Source organism: Leptopilina boulardi, unplaced genomic scaffold, assembly GCF_019393585.1.
Source record: "Leptopilina boulardi isolate dan_hultmark-lab unplaced genomic scaffold, ZJU_Lbou_2.1 LbouV2_216, whole genome shotgun sequence".
Taxonomy (NCBI): Eukaryota; Metazoa; Arthropoda; class Insecta; order Hymenoptera; family Figitidae; genus Leptopilina; species Leptopilina boulardi.
This window is the reverse complement of record NW_026137770.1, coordinates 2,515,973-2,535,381: the sequence shown is the minus strand read 5'-3', so window position 1 is coordinate 2,535,381 and position 19,409 is coordinate 2,515,973. Positions and strand designations below refer to the sequence as shown.

Sequence of the window (19,409 nt, the reverse complement as noted above, 5' to 3'; positions counted from 1 at the left end):
AAAAAAAAGGGGGGAATAGGGGAAATTTTGTTTGAAAAAAGGGAAAAAATAGGGTAAAATTATAATGTATATTTTCCTTAATCAAAATTCTTTAAAGTTGTTTTAAATTACACTACAGGTGAAAATTTTTATTTTCTTGATGAATAAAAAACATTTTAAAACATAGAAAGTATAGAAACCAAAATTTTTTTTTCAAATTTTTTAAAAGATGATAAATTTATAGATTATTTGAGTTTCAACATAAAATAGGGTAAATAAGTAGAAAAAAGGGGAAATATTCATAAAAAAGTGGAATTTTTTTAGATAGGGGAAACATTGTAAAGCCTGATAAATTTTAAATTTTTAAGTAATTAAACTTCAAAATTTAATTTAAAACTTTAATTCATCAAAAATGAATTTTTTTTTTAAATTTAAATTAAATTAATAAATCTATATTAAATTAATTCCAGATTAAGTAGACCACTGAAAATTTAAATTAAAAATAAAACAAAGGGTCATTAATAAAAACTAAAAAAAAATTAAATAAAAAGTTTTAGTTATAAAAAACACTTTGGCAGATCGGTTAGACGAAACACAGCAAAAATGAGTTATAGTTACTTGTTGTTGTTATTATTAATATTATTGAAATAAATACCTTAAATAGAGAAAAATTTGATTTCGAAATACCATTCGTAGAAAATTGTAACAATTGTTTTAAGTATATAAAATCAAATTGTCTCTCAATGTGCCCAATAATTCGAAAAATTCGATAAATTTTAATATAATCTTTTTAGATATTTGTAGTTTATTAAACGTGTTTTAAAATTTTAACGATATTTCGAATTACCAGACAGAAGATTAATGCAAATAAAATTTTAATTTTTTTCACTTGCGCTTCTTTTTTATTAAGCAAATAATAATAGATTCTGTTTAGAGGAATGATGATTGTTAGGGTCTTATTATGGAATTCAGCGAAAAGACCCGATGGAATAGTTTAGCGAGGTCGCTTAATTTTAGGTTTGTTTTCAAAAGAACGCAATATTCGTTCGTTTTATTATATATTGTTGTCGAGAGTTTTAACGATCGACAAAAAGCTCAATTTTATGTTGATGATGAGGTCAATGCTAAAAGTAGAAATTCCTCAAAATCGAAATTCCTATTCTTTTTAAAACGCTTTTTCATTGAAAATCATGAAGCACGTCAATATTGTCATAATACAAAGTAATTTTAGAAGAAACTGTTTATATCATAAAACTATGTTTCTTTTTGAATATATAAATGAAAATTATGATAAATTTTTTAAATTAAAGCACGTATAGAAATTTTTTTCTCATTATAGTTGTAATTTTTCTTTTCATATCTTTAAAAGTGCGATATATTTTATGATTAATGTGATGATAAATGAGAAATATATGAGAATACGCACCTTCGAGCCTGTCGACCTCCTTTTGGAGCTTCTGCACGGATCTTTCAGCGAATTCAGCACGTGCCTCAGCCTACGAATGAAAACAATAATTATTATATTGCAAAATAAAAAAAAATATTCAGAATTTAAAACCATATCAGGATGTCTAAATTTAAAAAAAATGTAAATATCTCTCTGTATTTGTTTATGATTAATAAAAATAGATATTAAGAAATAAAACAATATTAAAAATTTTACAAAAATTCTTTTTCATTTTTTTCTAATAATTCTTAATTTGTATTTTATAATTATCTTAATTTAATTATTTTAAATTATTTTAATAAATAAATTTGTAAAAGTTGCAAATTTTTATTCAACAAAAATTTTATATAAAAGAAATGAAGAGACATCCTGATAACAATGCAAATTCTTAATCGAAATAAAGAATTACATTGCGCAAAAATCAATAAAAGCCAAAGTCATGCCAAACATTTTTAAAATCACAATTTTGTGTTAGTTTGACAAAACAAGAAATTCAATTAAAAAGAAAAACTTTGAAACACGATTAGATTCAATTGAAAAAAAGAAATAACATCACGCGTTAAATACCTTCCGAAGAAATAAATGATTCCATTCCAAGGTGATTGTTGCTTTCATTACTTTTCAATAATTTAACAAAACGAAGAAAAGAATAAATATTTAAAAAAACAAACGATTTTAATTCAGAAAAATTAATAATTTAAGAAATGATTGAATCAATTGTTACAATTTAACTTGTATACCTGATATAAAAATTTCAATTTCATTGAAATATCAAATTGACAAAAATTAAAAAGTTTAATTAACTAATTTTTTTTCAATATAAATTTTGGTATTTTATTAAGTTTCTTTTAATGAAAATTCCCTGAAATTTGACAGTTTGAGAAAAAAAAATTAAATATTGAAAAACTCACCTCCTTTAATTGACTATCGAGAATCTTCACCTGACTCTCATATGTCTCCTCCCTTTGTGTAGCCTATATTTAGTAAAAACACAAGAAAACAATAACAAAAGCTGTTAGTTATATGCAATTGGATTAATATTTTCTTTTTTAAAAAAAGGCATACATTTAATTTTTTTTTTTTTTTTTTTGTGTAAATATAAATTATAATTATTTTTGATAACACGATCGTGCAAGAATTGATTAAACGAAATAATTATTTTTTCAAAGGAGGTGTATTAGTGCGTTTAAAAAGAGAGCAAATGCGTATATATGAAAAAAAACGAATCAGCAAAATTGTTAAGAACACTCCCGAAGGACGTGTACCTCCTTTAGACGCGTCGTGAGAGTTTTAATTTGGTTCTTGTACTCCTCTTCGCGCTGGTTTGCCTAGTTACAATATTTCAACATTATATTCCTTCTTCAACATTATTTTATTTTATCGTCTAATATATAGAAAAAAATCTTCTAATATTATAAGAACATTAAAACAAAAAAAAGAGAGGACAAAAAAATTTACCCGATTTACGTGAAATAAAATTATTAATTAAAATATTATGAATAATTATAGAATGTTTACTATTAATAATTTTGTAATAATCATTAATTAACGATATTTAATAAATTATATTAAATTAATTTAATATTTATCTTAAATTAATCATATTGAAAAGCGATTATCGTTAATTAATCATTATTAATCAGTAATTATTTATAAATAATCTATTGGGTCTCTAATTTGGATGATTATAATAATATTTATATACCTTCTCCTCTGACACCTCAAGGGATTTGAGATTGTTGCCAACCACGCGTAGTTCCTCTTCCAGCTCGACGATTTTGCTGCAAAATATCATCATCACGTTAATAAATTATCATTTTCTTTACAATTAAAATCCCATGTCTCAAAGGCCGCAACACAATAATTATTAGCGAAATTAACAGAATTTTCATCAAACATACAAAAAATAAAAAAAAGAAGCTAAAAATATATATATTTTTAATATTTCGCCATAATAAAAAAGACAGGACAATTTTTTTTAGAATCAAAAGCAAAATTGAAATTTATATATAGAAAAAGCGAACAAACGGAAAAAAAATTGCAAATTTTTATAAAGAGAAAGAGAGAGAGAGAGAGAGAGAAAAAAAAATAGAAAACAGAGGAAAACGAAAAGAATTTTTTATTTTGAAAATGGAAAAACTCATTTTCTTTCAAGAGTTGAAGAGAAAAAAAAAAAAATTAAAAGAGGCCGAGAAATAAAGAAAAAGAGAATTTTTCAGTAACATGTGTTGCGAATTTTTCGACATAGGCGAACGTATAGAAAAAGAGTCAACTCTGTGTGTATGTGAGAGACTTACACTGATATACAAATTTTCATGCAACGATCACACTTACTTTTCAGAAAGCTCGGACTTCTCCTCAGCACGCTCGAGATCCTGCTCCATCATGACTAGCTTCCGGGCAACCTGCGATCAATAGCCACACAAGTCATGCCAAAAGCCAAAACACAAAAAAAAGAAGGGGGGCAAAAGGGGGTCGGAAACATATTTATGCGTGCAAAAAAAATTGATTGTGCGGATAATAAACGTGAAAGTGAAAAATTCTATTTAAATTTTTTTTTCAACATATAAACTCCTCTTTTGTTGTCTTCGAGCTGCTTTATTCCATTCTCCTTCTCTCTTTCTCGACGTTTTAAAAAAAAAAATTACTGGTGCCTTTCTCTAAAATTATCAATCCTCATCTTAAAATCTTTCTCTCTCTCTCTCTTTAGAAATCGAATTTTATTTCTTTATTTTTTTTGGAACAATTTTTTAAAAATATTTAAATAGAAATAAAATTAGAGATTTTTTGATTTTGAGATGGAATCAATTTTCATTTATGTATGTGTTTGTGTGGGTAATTAACTCTATGGGGTTTGGGAGGGAGAGGGGGGGATGCAAAATGTGACTAAAATAAATCTAAAAAGTGTGTCTCAAAGTTGTCCATCGTGCGAGATAGGAGTCGAGGTGTCGTATACCATTATGGGAGATATAATAAACAGGCATGGAATTAAAAAATCGATAAAGGATTTTTAACGGCAATGACAACAACAAGAAACAACCGCACTCCGTGAAGTAAACGATGCTTACGACTCTCCAGCCTCCGCACGTTCTTCGGCGCGCTCTAGATCGGCCTCGACCATGGCCAATTTACGGGCAACCTGTGTCAAGGATATAGACATGCCATCATATTTTCATATCCTTCTTCGATTATTAATTTAATTTATTTCTATTTTTTTTCACTTCACTTTTCGATAAAAGGGCACTCCGAGTACTGACAATTGATCAAAAAAAAAAAAGAAAATTAATAAAAAAAAAAAAAAAATTCTTTTTCAAATCAAAGAAATTATTTTTCTAATTATTTTTTGAACAAAAATTAAATTTTGACTTTTTATTTTCTAATTATTATTCATTTATGTTAAAAAAATAAATTTTTTTATTACTTCAAAATAAAATTGAGAAAATATCATTTCTATTTTTTTACATAAAAAAATATTTCTTTAAAAAGAATTTTTTTTCAAAGAGATTTATTTTTTTTTTCTATAGAAAACTCTTTTAAGTTAAAAAAATTTTTTCTTTATAATTTAAATAAGATTCTCTTTGTATGAAAACCATTTCCTTTCTCACAAAAAAAAGGATTATTGTTTATAAAAGAAAAAAAGGTAAGAAATTTTCTGATTGAATTTTTTTTTCAGATGATTCAAAACAACAAATTTGATGAGAGATGACTAAAATAGTATTTAAATAAAAATCGAAAAATAATTTACAAATCCACCTTCACAAAAAAAAAATTAAATATTTAACTTTCAAATATTTTACGTCCCTGAATTTTAGTTTTATTATTCTTACAAAAGAGATTTTTCAAGTCTAAAATATTATTTCCCAATCAATATTGTATTTGTTTTTACAATAAAAAAAAACAGTATAATAAATAAATAAATTTAAAAAAATCCGTCGATTAATATTGATTCAAATACTACTTTTTGTATCGTTTTAAAATAAATACATCTCTAATTATAAAATTACATAATTTTCTTTTTCAATTTCAATTATTTTGCATGCTCAGAGTCCCTTTGAACGATACAAAAAAAAATTAATTTCCCATTGGAAAAACATGGTAGGGTAAATTTTGGGAAATTCAGACTCAATTTTTTTTTCTTACTCGGTCAATCCATTTTCTTCCAGTGGAAGACTATAATATATGGATAAATTCAGCTATAAAAAAATGGATAAATATCAATTATATTGTAATAAAAAATATATGTAAAATAAATAAGAAAGACTCGTGACATACGTGCATGTAAAATTTGACATAATTGTGATTAGTCAAGAATGTATTATTTATTTCCTAATGAGATTAAAAATTGCAAGGAAGACACATGTAGAAAAATAACGAAAAAAAAAGAAAATGTTCACGCCTCTGTGTACAATTGCACTTATGCGTCATATCTTACGTATGCACATTTGTCAGAGGCAATCTTTGGTTACTCTGTTATGTCGCAAGCGTTTCAAAATAAATGTACGGCGACAAAGACACGAAACGTTTTTTTTTTTTTTTTTTCATATAATTAAAAATTGTTCGAGTCAATTTATTCTATTTATTAATCATTTAATTTTCAAAAGCATTATTTAAAAATAAATTTAAATCATGTTTTAAAAATACATTTTACTTTTTTAAAAAAAATTTTTTATTTAATTTAATAATTTAAAAAAATTTGATAATTAAATTTATTAGAATTTTTAAAACTTTTTTAAATTAGTCTAATTTAAATTTGATTTATTGATTTTTTCAAATATGTAAATTCAAATAAATATTTTATTGACAATAAAATATTTTGAAAAATTAAAACAAAATGTCGCAGTAAATATTTTTTTTAAAACACTTAAGACAAATTTGACAACAATATTATTAAGATATTAAAAAAAAAATCAAAAATCCATGTGTTAAAAAAACACATTCACGTCCTGGTCATTAGGCTGTTACTGGATTAAAAAATTAAATACATTTATAATTATAATTAGTATTAACACAATTCAAAATCTTTCTAAAATAAAAACGCAAACATGCGTTAGTTTTTGAGTCATCAAACTGTTAAAATTGTTATGATTAAAAAAAAACAATGCATTTTTGTCTGAGAATTATTTTGACGAAGTTTCGACGATCAAAAACTGTAAACCCACTTGACAACTTTTACCTAAACATTTTTTGAATTTATACACGTTTTCTATATATACCGAGAATCATATCCATTTTCTTTATAAAATTTTCTAAATAAATAAATTAATTATTAATATTAATTTCAAAATGAAAAAAATATACAAATAAAATTGTTTTTTTTTACAAATTCAGAAAATAAAATCTAAACTATGCAAATTTGTAGAAACTATAATGCAATAGTTTTAAACAATAATAAACTTTAGAAATGAAAAAAAAATTGAAATAAAATTTTTAAAAAATATAATTTAATTTTAACGAAATATTTAATAAATAAAATTACTTTGACTTTCAAAAATCCCTATTTTTTTCTACTTTTTACTCATTCTATTCAAAACAAAAGTAATTTTGACTTTCCCTTTTTCGCAATTTTAAATTATTATCAACGAGGTTAAGAAAGAACTTGCCTTTGTTTTACTGCCCGAAGACCCGGTAGTTAAGATTTGAAGCGCGATACAACAAAAATGTCAAGACACGAAAAACTACGTTCAACACTTTATAACTTTGGTGCGATAATTAAACAATTTTAAACAAATCAATTTTCTTTTTTCTGTCTAAACTATCTCCATATTTGTATTAATGTTAGTTACTATTAATATATTTCGCTATTAATAACGAATAAAAACGCGAAACACACGATTGAAGAGACTTTTTACGAATCACAATCACAGACGCCATTTTTAGAAACTAAATTAAACAATTTTCTAAAATCCAATTTTTTGGATAAATAAAATTTTCCTTTCACTATCAAAATATTTCTAAATCAACGGACATTATTTAATAACTAATTTAATTTTAAACCCAATGAAACTTTTCGCGAACAGACAATTATCAACTAAAATAGACAACAAAATTAAAACAAACAAAAACTAATCCCCAACATTATTAAACGAAACGATTAATATTTTGAATTATACTCTTCTATCAAGAGTATACATTATTAGCACCACTTGAAAATGTATTTACAATAAAATCTTTCTCTCGAAAAACTTTTTTGAGCACCACGCACTTGAGCTAGCGACACTCGCGAATTTAATTTTCTTTTTTGCACTCATTTCTTTTTCTCCCTCTCTCTCTCTCTCTAATGCACCAAAAAAAGCACCGACACTTATTTTTTTAAGTAAACAAACTTTTTTTTTTTTCATTGGAAAAAAATCGTGAAGTCAACGAAACGAATTTATCGATTTTTTTGCCCCCCAAAAATAAAAATTTTTCTCTTTCTATCATTCCTTTTTTTTTCCCCTCCATTATTTAACGAAATCATAATAATATTTAAAATAGCAATATTGTCGAGAGTCGACAATATTGCCCACGTATCGAGCAGCACAAGGAGCACACAGCGAGTTAGGGTTAGGCACTTTTTTAAACTATCGACTAGGAACCATCGTTATCAACACTGCAGTCTGCACGTTTGACTGATGCGAATTCGCGAACCTCATCATATTTCTTGTCGGCTTCCTCGGCAAGGAACCTGGCCTCTTTCAGTTGATTTTCCAGGGCATCCATACGTTCCTCATCAGCCAAGCTGCGATTCTCGAGGATCTTGCGGGCTCTTTATATACATATTCAATGGAAATCAAAAAATTAATACAATACTAATAATTAAATGAAATCAAAGAAAAACCAATTTTTATATAAATTTTTAAAATTATAATAATACAGCTCTCCATCGCTGCTTCTGCTTCTGTAATTAATTTCCACCTAAAATATATTGTCAAAAATATATTTTGGACATGTTGCAATATTGACAAAAATACACCCATTAATAATAATTTATCGACTCTTGAATTTTTATTTATACAGTAAATTCACTATAACGTGAAAGAAAAAATTTAGATATCAAAGTTCAAAATCTCGACGAAATTCACATTTTTTTTTTTTTTTGAAAACGAAAAAGACTTTTTTTTATAAAAAAGAAAGTTAAAAAAAATAAAAATATATCATATCTTTAAAAAAAAGTTTTGATAATAAATAATTATACAATAACGTTAACAAAAACAAAAATTAATTTTATATAGTAAGAAATGAAGTTTCTAAAGTATGAATTTTTTTTCTATCTCAAATTTCAACATTTTTTTTATTAATCAATTTCAAGGATTTAACGTGACTTTCTTGGTAAATAACAAATTTAATTTTTTTTTCTTATTTAGGAGAAAAAAATTTATATAATATAAACGTTTTTTTTCTGATAAATAAGTAAAAGAATATTCAAATATAAAAAATTTTTGTCTGCTAAATAAGTAAAAGAATATTCAGATAAATTTTTTATCCTCATTCGTTTATCGAAAAACAAAAATGTGAATTTTATAACGAACGTTTTGAACATTGAAATATAATTTAATATCCAATTATTTATATCAGAAAATAGATTTTGAGTCGAAAGAAAATTTTAATATATGTGTATTTATGGTCAATATTTGAAAAAGAGTCCACTTTTAATTGAACCCACCTCCTCGTATTTTTTATCCGCCTCCTCGGCGATGAGTTTAGCTTGTGCGAGTTGTTGTTCCAACAAGGAGACCCGGTCATCCTCCATGTTGGTTCGGTTTTCGAGAGCCTTGCGTATCCTGTTAATTTTTTCATTAGATTATATAGATCAAACGTTGAAAGTTTTTTTTTTCTTTTTCAAATTTGGCATTTTAATTAACAAGAATCGAGAAGAAAAATAAAAAAAATTGTCTTTTTAAAATTTTTTAATTTAATTCATTTTTTTTCAGTTATATTAGTTTTTATTTGAATTTTAAAAATTCTCTACTTACATTATTTTTTTAATTTTTCGTATTTGATAAATAATTTACTGTTTTTAAAAAAATTGTTTTTTATTTAATAAAAAGAAGAAAAAAATTACTTATTAGTTATTACTTTATAAGAATAAAATGAAGAAATAAAAACTTCTCTCTATATGTTTGCCAATTATATAAATAAAAACCTTTTTATATTTTCAGCACAAAATTATTGACTTTCAACGTTGAAAATAAAATTATAAAAACCAATGCACACTTTCATGATTATTAATAAAGTTTTGAGCACAGCTAAATATCACAGTTATTTTTTCTCAACAACTTGATAAAATCAGTTGAGTGAATCGATTATTTAGTACATCAATCTTGAAAGATTATCACATTTTTGTGTGCAGTGGCCTTTATGGTAAATTAATCGTGTAACACGATGATCTAAAAATACAATTTTAATATACAACACAATAATAATTAAATACATCTAGACACAATGTGTATTATAAACAAAATTATTCCATTTTATTTGAAAAAAAAATTTTAAAACACAATAATATTTCTAATTTATAAATTTTATTCTTTTTTTTTTATTTATTATTATCTTTAAAAAAATTGTTTCAACAAAATGAGCCAAAAGTTTTGAACGTTCAAATGAACAAAATTTTTTTTTAAACTTCTTTAAGTACGAATTTTATTACAAAATATTGTTTTAAATATCTAAAAAGAAGTTATTAATTTAATATTTGTTTAATTTACTGTTTTATTTTACATTGACATTATAATTTCTAATAATTTATAGATTGAAAAAAATATTTTGTTCATTTGAACGTTCAAAACTTTTGGCTCATTCAACAAAAATATTTTCAATTTATAAAATTTGTTTGTAGTTACGAATCTTATATTATTTATAAATAAAATTGTAAATTATAAATACAGAAAAAAAAATTAATTAATAAAAAAAATAAAAGGACTATGTCTATTTCTAATAATTATAGTAGAAGCAAAAAGAAATTCTCTTTCACGAATAGAAATATTTAAAATGGAAATAACAATTTACGAGTTATAAAACTATAAGTGTGCTCATGAATAAATAATCGACTAGCATTAAGTGTGATTTTGTTTATGCGAATAGTTTATTGTATACGTTTATACGTAACTTCATTCGGCAACTGATTAAATATAAAAAGAATTTGGAACAGACAGTTATCCTGAAATACTGCATTCCATTCTCTCAAGTTGAATAGCAAGCTTTACATATTCAAATGTTACGTGAAAATATATAAATCATTTATTTGCAATTTTCAAAACGTATATATTGTTAATTTATTTTTAATTTAATTCTTTAAAAAACAAATTTAAATTACAAATTTTCTAAAATTTCAAATTATTAAAAATTCAAAGAAGTTAAATAAAAATTGTTGAATTTAAAGTTGAAATATTTCAAAAATTTAGAAACTAAATTCACAGTGATAAAACAAATAGGTAATTTTGAAAAGGCCAAATAAACATATTCGCATTTTCAAAATAAATAAATACCTAATAATTAAATAAAAATCGCACATTGTGTCTAGATTTTATTTTAAAATGTAAAACACGGAAAGAGTGAGTACAGTAATTTGAGAAAACAAAGAATTTGCAAGTTCGTGAAGAAAAAGTAAAAAAGTTGTTATTATTTTACTTCAGATTCGTGATAATTTAGAAAAACTCAACTTCTTCGCCGTGTGTCACATAAAAGAAGGTAATAAACATTATTTATATAAAACAGTAAAAAAAAGAAAATGAAATGATTTCCAAACTTTGAAACCAATTCCTCTTACAGTGTATAAATCGATTTATCAGAATGAAAACAAAGGTGATAAGATCGTGTTTCTTTTTCAAGTAACCTCAGACAGATCACTCATTATGTATACATTGTAATAGGAAATGAGTTCATTAACTAAAAAAAGAGACAATAAAAAGTATTTAATTTTTTATAACTTTTAAATTTAAATACTCAATAAATCTTAATTTTTATTTTACTTTCTTTAAAATTTTCACAAATTAAAATTTTTATTTTATTCCGAACATTTTTTTCCAAACGTGATTATTGCCTCTTTTTTCAAAGAATTCGAAATAAAAACATATTATTGTAACTGACAAGAGGAATGTGAAAAGGAAAATTGAGTTAAGATCTCCAGTATCGAGGCCTTTTCAATAATATATCAGAAATTTACATAAAATTTTACTCATATCTATTTTTAAATATTAAAGTTCATGTTTGAAAAGTTAATTTCGATAAAAAAATAAAAATAAGAAAATAATGTTAGTAAATTGAAAGAGGAGCCTATATTAATTTAACAATAATAATAATAATTTATTTAATATTAAATTTTTTATTATTTATTTAGAAATGAAAATAAATAAAAATCCCACGTAATAAATTAATATATAATATTTGACACACTTCTTTGATAAATTTTTACTCTCATAAAATTTACTGAAAAACAATCTTGGAGAATGTAAATTGAATCCTTAGAGAATGTAAAAGAGGCAACTCGAAACTTGATCTCTTAACCGATCAAGGATACCGGACATGGATCAATGTTGTTAGGGAGTTTAGAGAAGGAAAGCATATATATCTATTTATCAAAGCGAAACTCTGTCTCGCCATAAAAAATTAGAGAAACCTTAAAATGAAAACACCGTTGGGTTGGCAATTATCGGACGAGTGTCATGCGAGAACTACAAAGACACGCAGGGACAACAACCTGATAACTGCAGTTCATTTCTTGCGAAATCTTTCAAAGAATCTCTGAGTTAAAAAAAAAAAAAACATTTTTTTGCAGAGGTTCTCAACACAATTTTTTCATCATAAAATTTAATTAATTAAAAAAAATTAATTATTTCATTAAATTAATAAATTAAATTAAATTAAGAATAAACTCGACTCATTAAAAAATTATCACTCTTTCAAGAAAAGGATTGATTAATTTTCATAATTGTAAAATTGCAAAGCGCGATAAAAAAAAAGGAGACCAAACACTTTCAACAGGAAAATTTTGTGATATTACTATAGAAACCAAGTAAAAAGAAAAAAAAAATTCTTATCGCCCATTTTGTTAGTAAATAGGCAATAAACCGTTTAACAACTTTCCAGTTTAAAAGTGATTGGTGCGCCCGATATTCTCGTGGACTTCATTGTGTTAAAGTAATCTCTCGTTGAATGCTCTATTATTATCCGCATCTTACGCCAGTTATTACATACAATTATCGGTAAAGCAGATCTTCTCAACTATTAAGATGACACATGAGAAGTAATAATTTATAAAAGTAACAAACAGAGAGAAGGCGAGAGAGATTATCTTTTCCACAATAGAAATATATATACATGAGAGACTTTGATACAAAGTCATAATTCAATCGTTATAAAAGCGGAAAAAGAGAAGATAAAACAACCACTTGTAAAAGTCGTCGTATTCAAATCAAATGTAAATTGCAATTTTCATTGAAATATTCCATTATAAAAAAAATAGCCTCAAACGATTTATTGATAAGAGGCCAATTAATTGAACTTATTCTTTTTTTTTTGTAGAATAATAGATTCGATTGATCAATTTAAAATAGGGGAACAATTTTTGAAGGCAAAACCAATCCTTTTCCTGAATCTCAATGAATCACGAGCAGTCCCCCTCTATAATAAATTGGCGCCAATTCATTATTATGTAATCGCTATTTCATTGTGGTTCTTGTTTATATATTGTATTATCGCGGTAGTGTAATATCACATCAGTCAAATTCTCTTTTTTTTTCTCTTCTCCCACCGCGACTTCTCTTTCACTCGTCCAATTGTAATTGCAAAAAAAAAAAAAAAAAACCCATCGGTGAAAGGAGATTCAATAAATGCGACATGATTGAGTAAAAGGCATTACCGTTCACTCTCATCGGCAGCTTGTGATGCCTCCGCCAATTTGGCAGTGGCTGTGGCAAGACGCTCCTCTGATCTTTCGAGGTCTTCCTCCAAAAGTTGGATACGACGATTGAGTGCAGCGACCTCGGATTCAGCCTGAAAAAATTAAAATCACATTTTAGAATTCTATTTCAGTATCAGAGAATAAATATCGCAATTATCGTGAATTTTTTTGTTTCAAATATTTAATTTAATTTCAAAAATTCGTTAATTAAAAAAAATATCGGAATTATTAAATATTTTAATAATCGATAAAATATACTATTTTAAAAGAAAAGTAATTTTTATGTATTTTTAAAATCTAAATAAAAATAAATTTGATATATTTAACAGGATTTTTATACAACAAATTTTTCATTTATCATTTTTGTTATAGTTGGTCAAATTTTTATTTAATCGAAATGTCCTTGAAAATTTTTGTTAAATATAAAAATTGTGACAAATAAAAATTTATAATTCTGCTAAATGTAAAATTTCGACTTAACAAAAAATGAAAATTTTATTAAATAACAATTCTGTCAATTGAAAATTTGATGATAAATAAAAATTCTCCTGAAATTCAATTAAATAAAAAAAAAATGTATCGAATATTCAATTCAATGAATTTTTGTCTCAAAATAAAATAAAATTAAAAATATTGGGAAATTTTTGAAACGAAACATTCAACTTAAAATAATATATACTTTCCAGTGGAAAAAAGAAAATTTAATTTAATTTCAGTGAACGAATTTAAAACAACTATATAACGGAAAGAAGTAAAGTGCATTTAATCGCGCGAATCGTCCTACGCATCACCAACTTTTTTTTTTACGTCAGGTCCGGATATCCGTCACAATATATAAATTTTTAAATGTATTATATATGTGTGTGTGTGTAAATTATGCAATGGGAATTGAACAATTTCTCAGGCAAATTGATGACTCTTCTGCTCTCTCTATCTATCTCTCTTTCTCTTTTTCTACACGAGAACAAAACTCTCATTCAGAGCATCATATATAGGAACAAATTAAGATAAGATGATAGATCTCACTGAATGTGAGAATCTTCAATATAGAAAACAAGCAAATTTAATTTCTTCAAAAGAATATAGCATTTCAAGAAACTATAAACTATCACACATATATATGTAGTGCTACTTTTTGTAATTGCACTGAAAATTTTTTTCTCAATCAGAAAATTAGTGCACGATTCTGTATATTAGAGTTATAGAACGGGGAGGTGAAAAAAAAAACTAATGAAAAGCGCCAAGATCCATGAAATTTATGAGGAGAAAATAATTTATTCCTAAATTAGATCTTCTTGATAGATTTCATTATAAGAGAAGGCTTGCCCATCCAATTAGAGCTCTTAAAGCTAAAAGAATAATTTTTTTTTTTTGTGAAAGCTTAATTTTGGCTTTTATGCTAATTAACCATTAATAATCAAATGAAATTTTTGAGTAAGATTCTATTTTCAAAATAATTTTTTTTTTAATTTTTTCGTTAAATATTTTTTTAATAAAAAATTTTAAGAAATATTATTTAAAAATTATTTATTAATCACTAATTTAAATGTTTAATTAAAAAAAATTTCATTAAAAAATTTTGTCGAATTCTATTTTTTGTTATTTTAGTTTTATTTTATGCTAAATATTAAAAAGTTAATTAGAAAACTTTTGTGGAAAACTAATTACCATTGAAATTAATTTTGTAGAATCTCTCTCTTTTTAATGTCAAAAATTTGATACGTTAATTAAATAAAAATATACTAACAGTAGTTTTTAGTTAAAATATACGTGTATACAGTAATTGTGGCAATGCGGTAATAAACTGACAATTATGGACACGATTCCTGATTTTTAACTAAAAGTCCCAACACCCTGAAACACGTGTTTATAAATGTAATCAAATGGGTGCGTCATTTGCTTCCTCAGTACAATGCATACAAAATTCACTCAGCCGGTCAATGTATATATATATATATATATATATGCAATACGTTAAGTACGCATGTCGATTAGGGTCAATTTGTCCAGACACAATGCTTAAAGTTGGTGTAGGTAGTTTAAAAAAAAAAAAGAAAAATGCTTTTAGTATATAAAAAAATAATCAAATTTTAAATTAGATATAAAATTTCGACAACGCTTTTAAAATAACAAAAAAAACAAATTTTAAATTAGATATTTCAAACAAATGAAAAAAAAGCATTCGACTTTTTGAATTTATTTATTAATCTCAAATTCTATATCATTAAAAAAATTTAATTGAATAATAAAAATAATATTAATTATGGTATTGACAGTTGATTTTAAAGATTTTATAAAAATTTCTTTCTCTAATTTTCAACTTTCTAAGTTGTAAATTACAATTTTCTGTAAATCAAGTAAACTCTCAGGAATAAAATATCAAACAAAAACGTTCTCAATTTCAATGTTTGCGCACTTTGTCTAGTTTGCAAGAGAGTTTCAACAGTAGACTAATGTGACGTCATTGATAAAAGTTAATGTATATTTTAACTTTCAAACGGAAAATATTTTATTTCCAGTTCTTTGGAGAAATATATAGGAGGTATTTCATTGATGGGAAATTATGCAAACGTTTATATATATATACGAATAATCAACATTCGTTAAACATGAGTCATATTTTTCTCTTAGTGAAAATGTTATATATATATGAAATATTTAAATAATAGTTATATATTATAAAAAAAAAATTTAACGAAATTCTTTTCTATATTTGAAAATTTATACGGCCTTTAAAAGCGAGATAATATATATTTTTATATATATATATAATAAAATGACGTAACGATTCTTTAATAAGGACGAATTGTAAAAATAGGTTATAGAGTTTGAAAACACTTTCTCATTAATTGATTATAAACATTATATTACGACTCGATAAATTCTAGAAAATCAGATTATAATAAAATATTTCACAATCTCTAAAACGTTTCCGAAAGTTTTGATATATTTTATCGTTCAAATATAATCTAAATTTTAGATGAGCCAAAATAATGAACAAAATTTTTTTTTGCAACTTCTTTATGTACGAATATTACAAAATATTGTTTTAAATATAATTGCTAAATGGAATGTTTTGTGGTTTTTAGGGTCCTTAAATATAATTAAAAAAAACCAAGGGTCGAAACGTCTAACAAAAAAACATCTAGTTTAATTTGTATTACATTAAGGACCCTAAAAAACCACAAAACATTCCATTCGGCAATTTTACATCTTTTGGGTTGCAAAATAGAGTCCAACATTACTATTTAAATATAATATCTACACCCAGAGAAATGATTTATTTGAACCAAATAAAATATATTTGAGTTAAATAAACGTATATAATTGTCTCAGAATCTACTAACTTATTTATTTGCCGTAAATAAAAGTTTTATTTGTCAGAAATAAATTTTTTATTTCTTCAAACATTTTATATTTAAAAATCTATTTTTTTTTTTTACTTAAATTCTAACTTTCTAGTAAAAGGAAAGAAAAAAAATCAAAATTTTCGCTGTATCGTGAGAGCATCTTGAACAATAATGAAATATGTTCATATAGTTGATGTCAAAGAGATGTATTTAGAAAAGAGAGAGCTGTAAAGAAGAGATTCATTATTTTTTCTCAACTTCTGTTGAACGCTCCAAAGAAAACGATAACGTCATATACCTCTCTTGCAGACAAATGACGAATCATATAGATTTAAATTGCGGTTGTGTTCTTATACAAATCTTTATATGCCAATGAAGTGACTAAGACGCGAAATTCAAGAAAAAAAATGATGCTATCTTCAAAAAAAGAAAAAAAATTTGAATTTTCAATTCGAGAGCTCAATCTTATAAGGAAACGTGTCATAATATTGCAGAAGCAGAAAATCTTGAAAGGTAAAGAACCGATAAGTTGTCTCAGATCATCACCATTGAGATTTGCTTGCGGATAACATTTCTTCATTCTTTCATATATTTTATTTTAGACACGTGGGTTTGAGATGATAATACTATAACAAAGCCTGCAGTCAAGGACGGAGTACACCATTATTTCACATATACAATAAATGTGTATAAGTATCACATTATGATATTCAGTTTGGGTTTCGATACTGACCTCGAATTCTTTACTCGAGGAGGAGGTAATTACTAAGCAAACGTACCAGTGACCGAATGGGTACAGCTTGTTATGGAAAATACTCTCAACTTGTTTTCAAGATTCCAGTTTTTTTTTTCTTCCTTTCGAAGACGAATAAGTGGGTTGAACTTTTAAAAAATTTTAATTAGTAATTTTTTAATTATTTGTTAAAAAAATCTAATTTGCTAGTATAAAAAATGAATTTATTATTATATAATAATAAATATCTCTAAATGACGAGGAGAAAAAAAATAGATTCGTCATACTTGATTCGCTAACGCCTAAAAGAAAGAAAATCTCATCTGCCTCATTAGTAGGTGAGTCAGTAGACCAATGAGTCTTAATGTCTTCCATAATTGTCAATCGCCGGCGTCTATTAAAAAAAAAAACTCTTTCCTTGAAGCCAAAAATATTTATGGAATACTTTTATTGACAAATTTTTCTAATAATTTTTTTTTACTAAAGCAAAATAAAAGTATTTAAAATTACGAATTTTTAAAATCTATTTTTTGTTTCTATTTTTCATGATTCGATAGAAATTATTGCAAAATGATAAAAAGAAAAAATTATTACTGTCTCGAACAATATTTCCGCGCTAGGCAGTAATTTTCTCTCTAAATCTGAATTAGTAGAAAACTACTGATTAGCAGTCAAAACCTGGCTTAATTCTCACTACATTAATTAGTAAAAATTAACTAATTGACAGTAAGAAATAACTGAAACAGTTAAATTCCACTAATTATCAGTAGAAAACGTTACTGAAACAATAATGAAACGAAATCTACTAATATTTCAATTATTTTCAAACATAACCTCAAATTATTTAACTGTCAATTAGTTATTTTAACTGATATTTCAGTAGAATTTAACTATTTTCAATTAGTTGCTAAATTCTCGCTATTGAATTAGTAGTTTTCTACTAATTCAAATTTAGAGAGTTGAAATCTCATTTTTCACACGTGGACGCGCATTTTGTGGCAAAGATCGCGCAGGTTGACGTTTTTACCGTAAGACCTGCGTCTTCGTTACGCCCGAGAGAGGAGTTTGTGCACTTTTCGGAATTCCGGTTCGACACAACCTGACCCTAGTCTTCAAACCACTACAAAAAAAAGAAAAAAAGAATCAATACCTGAAGACCAGTCATTCAACAGCACACAAAAGCAACATCTTCAATATATTCTCAAGCAAAAGTGGGCTCGAACTTTTCAAAGATTTGCCATTTTGTGAATCATCAATTGTCCTTTTTTTTTTATTTTCAATCATATTAAGACATTATCCATCATTAATTTACAAATACTCGAAAGAATGACTAAGGCGAAGAAAATTTACAAAATCATCGGAATTAAAGAAACAAAATCCCCTTATCGATATTCGAATCAGTAAACATTTTTCTTTTTTCTTCAAACATATAAAAACTGAGGTTCAAAATTTTAAACTATTTAAAAACTCATTTTCAATTATCGGATAATCGTGAAAAAATTCATTTTTTCTAAATATTATAATACAGTATTGGTATGTATGTATCTTCTTTTATTGAAAGAGAAATTTTGTGAAAGTTTTGTGTTTTGATATTTGTGACACGATATTAATTTGATTTGTAATTCTAACCTCTTCATATATATATATATATATATAGTATACTATTATAATTCTTAGTATGTATGAAAGTAAATTGACTCGCGGAGATAACGTCTGATCCACTTATTTCCTTCAGCCAACCTTAACTTCACATTGTACAACGACCCCGTCGATCATGAGAACTGGAAGAACCTGAATCAAGTTCGGTATGTAGCGTGTTTGGAATTACCGTAGGTATGCGAGCATATTCGCACCGTACTTGTAAACTATATATGCATGACGCAAATACTTAATAATCATATGTGTTGTGCATGTGCATTTAATCGTCTCGCGACAGATTATTTTGGACATCCGACACTTCCTGCGCGAAGACCTTGCATTCAATGCTTAATTAATCCTTTCTCGCACCTTTATTGTTTCGCA

The 19,409-nt window shown here is 25.3% G+C and overlaps 1 protein-coding gene across 21 annotated transcripts in view; it reads right to left on the bottom strand.

Annotated features, from left to right (window-relative positions):
• The window catches only part of LOC127279535 (tropomyosin Per a 7.0102), a 46,077-nt gene that overhangs the window by 8,704 nt on the left and 17,964 nt on the right, over positions 1-19,409 (bottom strand). For 7 of the 21 annotated variants that reach the window (XM_051301960.1, XM_051301959.1, XM_051301963.1 and 4 more), the window contains 6 exons: positions 13,263-13,396; positions 8,054-8,171; positions 4,495-4,565; positions 3,132-3,207; positions 2,692-2,754; positions 1,406-1,475 (listed from right to left, as the gene is read on the bottom strand). In XM_051301960.1, coding sequence (XP_051157917.1) covers positions 1,406-1,475; positions 2,692-2,754; positions 3,132-3,207; positions 4,495-4,565; positions 8,054-8,171; positions 13,263-13,396 — 532 coding nt within the window. Of the gene's footprint in view, positions 1-1,405; positions 1,476-2,337; positions 2,401-2,691; positions 2,755-3,131; positions 3,208-3,760; positions 3,832-4,494; positions 4,566-8,053; positions 8,172-9,068; positions 9,187-13,262; positions 13,397-19,409 lie in introns of all 21 variants that reach the window. The other 14 variants (XM_051301955.1, XM_051301951.1, XM_051301948.1 and 11 more) reach the window with 5 other exon arrangements.